An 8,324-nucleotide genomic window follows, 5' to 3' on the forward strand; every position below is an offset into this window, starting at 1 on the left:
TTTTTCAGTTTTTGTTCCAAAAAAACAGAAACGGACCATAAGTGCATTAAACAAAAGATTCCGTTTTTTCATTCCAATAGAACGAAAAAACTCCAGAAACGTTTTTTTAGAACGATACCAAACGGAACCTAAGACATCAATCCTCAACACTTGAAAGATCCACCCCACTCCCACTCCCACTCCCACTCTTTCATTTTGGAAAATAGAAGGCTTATATAATTATAGGCTTATAGCATACAGGAATTAGGAGTGGTGCCACAATAGGTATTTGCAAACCTCATAGGTTATATATTCACTGTCCTATCTAATCACAGAACATAGGATGTAGTAATCAAGAACCCAATACAGTAAGAAAGTATAAAAAAGTAAAATTAATTTTCTTAAATATAAGTGAACTGTGAGCTAGAGGCTCATGGAATAGGTAATTATATTTTTTGGAACCAAATGCACCCTCAAGATGTATAAAAATTGCATGGTTTCTTGAAGTGGGAGGAAGAGTTTTATTTGATGGAGAAAGGTGGTTGTAACAGTACCTATCTTGAAATTGCAACCTGCTCAGTTCGTCAACCCTAATTTCTTGAGGTAGAAAAAATCAATAAAAGAAGTGGGAGGAAGATATGAGATTGAACCCTCAACAACTTAAATTTTTGTTTTTTGTTTTTGGTGCAACAACTTAGATTCATGAGGAAGAAATAAAGTAGTCTATTGTTGGACTATCATCTCAATCCTACCGAAAAAAAGACTCATCTCAAATAAGTGCCTACGATCAATAGCAAACTGTACTTCTTTTAGGGTCTTTTTTTTTTTTTTTCTCTTGGGGGAGGGGAGGCGAGGTTTGGTGATGCTATACTAGAGAGTTCTCTCAAAAATCAGAATCGGGGAGCACCCTAATGAATTGCAATAAAATATATAGTATCATGCATAGGAGGGCAGCATGGTCATTTCATATGAGAAGAGAGACACAAAGGTGCTAGCATTCCCTAATAAGGCAGCACATAGAAGTTTTTCCCTACTAAAATGTCTGTCAATGGCCAAATTTCTTGCCTTTTGAGGATAACACTGTAAAACAACAAAGAATTCAAAAGAAATTATAGAACAACAAAACTTTCCTAATGTAAAAGTTTTCCTTCACAAGTGAGGTGGGAAGAATCTGCTCATCTCCCATAAGTGGATTCATTTGTCATTTTCACACTCCCACCTCCTATTTACAAAGTCGAATTACCCCCACCCTTGATACAATCCAAAGATATGGAGTCATGGCCGTAATCACAACTCACCATAGGAGTTGCAAAACACGTTTCATTATCGTGATTTTTTTTTAAGGGTTATAATTGTGTTTATTTTCTTTGTTTTATAGTAATATTTCATGTTCTAATTTCATCTGATAGGGCTACCAAAATTGGTAAAACTGAAATTACAAGATAAATAGGTGAAGACTTCTTATATTATCAGCAACGATGGACATAAATAAAGTAGAATGAGAAAGTGCTACTAATCTATCATTTTGAATCCCCAAATAGTGGGAACTTGAGATAAAGCTTCACTGGTTCACCTTGGTTAGTTGCTCATTCCATAAAAGATTGGAAGATGACTAGTTATGTTAATAACTTCCCTATTTATATTCAGAATTTTTTAATCTTTGGCGTTGAAGGTGTTGTTGCATCGTTTGAGGAAGTGGAGTCTTCAATTAAAACGGTTCCATGGATTATAATTCTAATAAAAAAGGGTAAAAAATCAGCTCAAACCTTAGAAGAAACCCAATTTTTTATTGATTTAGATTCGATTTCAATTCTTAGAACCATGAGTGGATGAAGACCAGTTAAGATTCTATCAAAAGTAATGAGAACCATGACGTGAAGGAAGACCATATTATTTTGGGATAAAGAAATTTTAAAAAAATGAGATTTAGTCTCCAAATTGACTGGAATTGGCGATTTGATTTGGATATGGAGGAAGACTAACTAGGATCCTATCACTCGTATCAATGCCATATGATTTTAAGGGTGAAAGAAATTTAAAAAAAAAAAAAAAAATCAAAGTGAAATTTAGGATCCTAATTAACTAGAATCAGAGATTTAATATTTGTGAAAACCATGATATAGAGAAAGAGCAATAAGTACAACCTATATCCTATCAGTGCCAAATTCTTTGAACGTGAAGAAATTAAAATAATTGAGAAAAATCACTACAATGATAGAGTTCAATTTCCACTAATGAAGGAATGGAAAACCAAATTTTCTTATAGGTTTTTCGTGAAGGAGAAAGAATGTGGGGTTCATAGGTGCGACGTGAAAAGATATGCGTATGAATCTATATATTGACATTGGTTCACCTTCTCCGTCTCAAGGGAGTGAAAAATTCACTCTGTACATATTTTCTCCGCCGTTTGTGCGTGTTTCCCCCAATCCCTTTTTTTCTCCTCCTGTTGAGGATTTCATCGTGCCCCTTGGAATTCTAGCTAGCGACAAAGACGAAGATGGAGAAGGAGGCGGAGACGAAAACAACCCTTCTGTCTATAATGGAGAAAAGTCTGAACATCAGGCGAGGGTTATCTTCTTCCCAACTTCGTTTCCAGTGTTCGAATCTGTAGATCTACAGAAGATCTTCTGTAGATCTGCCATGATTTTCAGCATGAAGTAGGGAGTACAGTGGCTGACTTTGATATACCCAGTTCTTTACGCAGCCACCGTGGTTGCAATTTTTTGGTCTTCATCCGACGACACCGTTACTATAGAGGACAAAGAAGACGTTGCAAATTGCCTGCTTCTCACGATTCGTAAGCTGTATCATACGAACAATGGTTCGGCCTCGATCCTTCTTATTGTTGCCCCAACATACTCCCTAACATACCCTCCTCCATCTCCTCTGCCTCCTCCAATGATGGTCCAGTTACCTTCTTCACCATTCCCACCCCCACCATCACCATCTCCATCACCACCACCCCCACCCTTGCACCATCACTTCCATCAACAACTTCCCCATCTCTGCCACCATTTTCCCCATTTCAGCCACCACCATCTTTTTCACCATCTCTTTTGCAGTAGAATCCGGTGATGAGAGGTGTTATGAGTGATTTTGTGGCAGGCAATGACCTTCTACAAATATTAGAAGCAGTTGCCCAAGGATTTTCAATGACGACTTTCTTCGTAGGAGAAATGTTTGATGTTTGCACTTATCGATTTGAACTTGGTCAGGCCATCACTGATGGATGCTCGGTTGCCAATGGCATTAAATCCATTGGAAGAGGCAGTCGGTCTTTCGTTGGGCCATATGCATATTGTGACACTCTGTGTCTAGCATGCGTTGGACCACATGCATACTGTGATACTTCGTGTCTGGCATGTGCTGCTCTTAAGCCCAATACAATTCTATCTCTCTATCGTGAAGGAGAAATTTGCACTTGTTAGTGAAAGTTGTGTTTACAATTGTATGTCTAGGGAAATTATTGGTTTTGCAGTTTTTGCCCATCCCTTATCTTGGAAGGTCCCGTTAATGACATGTACAACGGGTTTGCCATATTCCATTGTGAAAATTACATCCCACTTTTGGGTTTCTTTTTACAAAATTACCCATCAAAAGTTTCAGTTAACAAAAATACCCAAAATTAGGTTTCCCTTTACAAAATTACCCACTTAAAGTTTAAGTTAACAAAAAAATCCAAAATCGAATTTGAGTTTACAAAACTACCCACTCAAAGTTTTAGTAATAAAAAAATACACATTATATGTGGAAGATGAAGAATCACTATTTTGGGTAGTTTTGTAAACCCAAACCTGATTTTGGGTATTTTTGTTAACTAAAACTTTAGGTGGGTAGTTTTGTAAACCCAAACATAATTTTGGGTATTTTTGTTAACCAAAACTTTTTTGTGGATAATTTTATAAAGAAAAACTCAAAAATAGATAATCATGTAATTTTCCCTACTCTATTCCCTGGTTTCTCTCTTATGCACAAAAACCTTATGTAACTCATGCCTTTTGTAATAAATTGACGTTTACCAAAAAAAAAAAAGAAAAATCTATATATTGGCATCGTGGCAATCTTTCTCAAAAAAAACGAAAAATTGAGATGTAGTGATAATGGGTTCACAGTTCAAAACGTAAACCCGGGACCATCCTATCAGGATCATATATCACACGGTCGCACCCAATCACCGAACTAATAAAAGAGAGACGAGTCACGGATGTGACCTTTTAAAAATCCTCACACGGGTGACATGTGCAACACGTGAGCAGCAAAGCCTTCCTTATATTAGGGGAGCCGCCTCATACAGTTAAGGAATACAAAATTACCATTGCAGCCATAAATTAATCAGCTAATTACTCAAAAAGGAAAACTGAAGCTTCGTTTCGCTTACGTCCCTTCGCCGCCAGTGTAAGGGCAATGACGCCATCTCTCTCTCTCTCTCTCTCTCTCTCTCTCTCTCTCTCTCGTTTTGCTTAGTCAGACTTTGTTGTGTGTGGATAAATACCGAGAGAGGAACAAGCAAAGAACCCAAGACGGGTCTTGCAATCTTCTCTCGAGTCTCCTCTGTTTCAGAGTCTTCCACCATGGGTTTCCCAGTAGGTTACACAGAGCTCTTCCTTCCAAAGCTCCTTGTTCATACCCTTTCCTTCCTGGGTTTCATCAGAAAACTCATATGTTGGCTATTTCGATTCGTGGGTTTGGGGGATTTTCTCGAGCCCGACATTGCTTGGACTGACCGTCCTTCAAATCCCACTGAATTTCATTCTGTATCTGCTGTTCTGATCCGGGAAATCCTACCGGTAGTGAAGTTTGATGACTTGATCTCTTCCGGCGATGGTCAAACGCCGGACAGCTGCGCTGTTTGTTTGTATGAGTTCGAGGGCGGAGAAGAGATCAGACAGTTGACGAATTGCCGACATATCTTCCACAGGTGCTGCTTGGATCGTTGGATGGATCATGATCAGAAAACTTGCCCACTCTGTAGAACCCCTTTCATACCTGACGAGTTGCAGGAAGCCTTCAACGAGCGTCTCTGGGCTGCTTCTGGTATTCCCGATTTCTACGGCGAGTATTCTTCGGTTTCAAGTTTGTAGATTTTGATTTTGAACAGACGGGGAGAGAGAAAAAAAGGGTTGAGTTGAGAGACTTAAATGTATATATAAGGTGGGGGAAAATCACAGAATCCGGTAAAGATATGGTTTTTGTATACGCTTTTCTTTATTTTAATCTTCTAATGAAACTCAGAAATTTAGTTATCTCAAACTTCATTCTTTCTATTCATTTCATTATTTGTTTGAGAGACCAGACCATAAAGTTCTAATTTTTCAGCTTTGGCCGGATTCCGGCGGTCTTAGAACAGTGGTAGAGTACTTTGAGTTGGGTTTATGAAGAAGATGTAAATGGTTATAGATTTCATAGCCAAAGACGAAATGCGACTTTGCAGAACATCCATCCATCGAATAGAAGAGGAATACGAGTTGGGATCTGATTGGTGCGGTGGGGATGGAGGGTTTCCGTAACAGTTTCAGGATTACGGTAACATTGGGATCTGGTGCAGGCATTTAAGCGGTTTAATCGGATCGTGTCTTCTATTCATTAGCTCTGGTTTGGTCTGGTTGTGGTACTTTGGGGGCAGGATCATTTTCTTCGATTCTTTCATCCATTACTCCCTCTTTTCCTCTTTTCCTTCTTCCTTCGTCTTGGATTCTCAACTTGAAATTATGATTTTGGGGATTTTGTACTTTTCAGTCTTCCTTTGCTTTTTATCTGATATTTTTGTTAGGGAGATCTACTTCCATTAAGAAATACTGAAGATCCCGACCCATTTCACAAATTTAACAATTCAGGTTTATTTAACTCAGTATTCAGAGACGTAGCCATGTGAATCTGTGATTCTTCATCTTCCTCCGTAATCTCCACGGCTATTTCTCTCTCTCTCTCTCAAGTCTCTATAATGGATAATGATAGCGCCAGAGGTTCTTTATTTCTGATACTTAACAGTCGGGAGCAGAGAGGGGGCAGGTAAGCAATCATTCCTCTCTCTCTCTCTCTCTCTCTACCATACTTCGCTTCTTCCTGAGTTCCTTTCTTTACCGTTTGTTCCCTCCTGGCCTCCTCTTTCAAGTTCCAAAAACTACCGCTCCCCGGGAAAAGAAGGATAGAAACCCCTCTAAGGCCTCTGGCGTCAATCAGATCCATCAAAGCTTCGGCCCATGAAAATAAATAAATGTAATAAGGCTCAGGGCCAATATAGCCCAAGGCCACAGCTCCTGTGCCCTCTTTAAGAAATCTGTATACGAACCGGGTCTAATCCAATTCCGGATCTGTTTGAACCCTAGAAACTCTGTATGAATCATATGTGGGTAACTATTTAACCCTAAAAATCAAGTATGAAATTTCTAGTGGCAATTTAGTTGGTGCTCAAATTTTATAGACATTTCCAAATCATCAATGCTCCTCTAGAATGATCATAACCAATAACGGGTCAAAAATCATTCTAAACACGAAAAATCAAGTATGAATTAACTGATTTTAATCGGAGTTTCTAATCCAATTTCAGCCCAATTTAATTGGAATAAGTGATCCGATTCCTCAAACCATGATCAAGTCAAGCCAAATTTTTCTAGAATTTCAATGGTGGTTGAACAATGATCCTATACATATGGAATTTGAAAATAGATAACCTAACCGTCCTCTCCTACTTCTTTCCTTCCATATTTCAAGGATGGGTTCAAGAAGGTCAAGATTGGGTGACGTTAGACCGGCTTAATAAGGTCAAGGTTGGGTATCCTTAGACAATGGCCCCAAAGAAGGTCAAGGTTGGGTGCCGTTTGAAAGTGGCCCCACTCGAAACCTTCTATTTATTATAGGGTTGTAGGTCTAATTTAATACCAACCCATTTAAAACCGCGTAGGGGTTGCCAAGTCCATTTCTTTAATCAATGGGTATAATCATGTGCTTTCGAGTATGTAATCATGAACCTGTTGTTTCATTAGAATAATTTTTTCTCTTTAGCTTTTGGTTCTAGTTTTTTTAATCCACAGCCATTTATTTATGTCATATTGCCATGGCACTAATTAGATGGGGCTAAAATCTTGTATACATGTACATTCAATATAAAGGTTTCATGCTCACATATTAAGTATAGGATTAATGTAAGTAATATAGTTCAGGGAATAAATATAAGACTTTGACAATAACAACCATATAATTTTAAGTAGAAGGTTGACTTGCTCAAATTGATCCTCTGAAATAATAGTAGAAATCCTTATATAGAGTTGAGTTGTATAATTATATATTCTCCTTAAAATATTTGAGTGCCCTGTATATGTATGTAATCGGGTTGATCGTACGTCCTCACCTCTAAGATAAAACAACTCTCAAATTGTTTAAGGTGCACTCTAAGAAACAATTCTCATAAGTGTATGCCAAAGGTAATACTAAAAAATTAAAATAAAATCGAGGATAGAATAAAACAGAGAACAAAACACTTGCAATAATACTATGAACTTAAAACAACCTCAGAGTATGCCAATACGTATTTAGTATAGAACCTATATACAATAGGATTTTTATAACCTATAAATAGAATCGAAGTTTAGTATTTATAGAATGTAGGCCCCTGCATACACTGTATACAAATGTGTATATTTATACAGATGTGACTTTATGCATGGGAAGGTACAATACAATGTACTAGTATAAAAGCATGTACTCACAATACAATGTACAAACACACACATATCATACTATTATATAAAAGCATGTACTCATGCTTTGTGGCTAATCTTTCACTTGACTATTTTATCCTTCTTGTTTATTTAAATACCTTATCCTTTTCGTTATATTTTTTTGTCAATATTTTTTACTTTTCTCATATTGTTGGTATCCTTTATATTTGTGGCTAATGCGGTGAACCTTTCATTTATGCAGGTACCACTTGTGCTACAGTCCTCACCCGTGCTATATTTTCCGAGGGCTGCAAATCAATTGCAGCTGGGATGAAAGCAATGGACCTACGTCGTGGAATCACAATGACTGTTGATGCTGTTGTTACAAACCTGAAGAGCAGACCCATAATGATAAGCACAATTGAAGAAATTGCACAGGTTTATTTCTTTCACTCATTAGTTTTGTTGCAATTGTTAGAAGTGAAGGGTTGTAATGAACCAGTATGGGCTACAATTATTGTTTTTTTTTTTTACTCAGCAGCTGATTTAATTCTGTTGGCTACAGTTCTTTCATGAGGGAAAAAAAAAATCTCTAANCTCTCCCACACCTTCCTCTCTTATCTATCTCTCTCTCTCTTTCCCACTTTCATTCTTCTTTTGCAATAAGCCTGTCCACCTCTCTCTCAA

General features: G+C 37.6%; 1 protein-coding gene across 1 annotated transcript; it reads left to right on the forward strand.

Annotated features, from left to right (window-relative positions):
* Positions 1 to 4,471: 4,471 nt before the first annotated feature.
* On the forward strand, positions 4,472 to 5,229 carry LOC122091175 (brassinosteroid-responsive RING protein 1-like). The gene has a single exon (XM_042661022.1). It carries the CDS (start codon positions 4,551 to 4,553, stop codon positions 5,058 to 5,060), a length of 510 nt encoding a protein of 169 aa, XP_042516956.1. The 5' UTR covers positions 4,472 to 4,550; the 3' UTR covers positions 5,061 to 5,229.
* The last annotated feature ends 3,095 nt before the right edge of the window (positions 5,230 to 8,324 follow it).

This window comes from Macadamia integrifolia, chromosome 10 (assembly GCF_013358625.1).
Source record: "Macadamia integrifolia cultivar HAES 741 chromosome 10, SCU_Mint_v3, whole genome shotgun sequence".
NCBI lineage: Eukaryota > Viridiplantae > Streptophyta > Magnoliopsida > Proteales > Proteaceae > Macadamia > Macadamia integrifolia.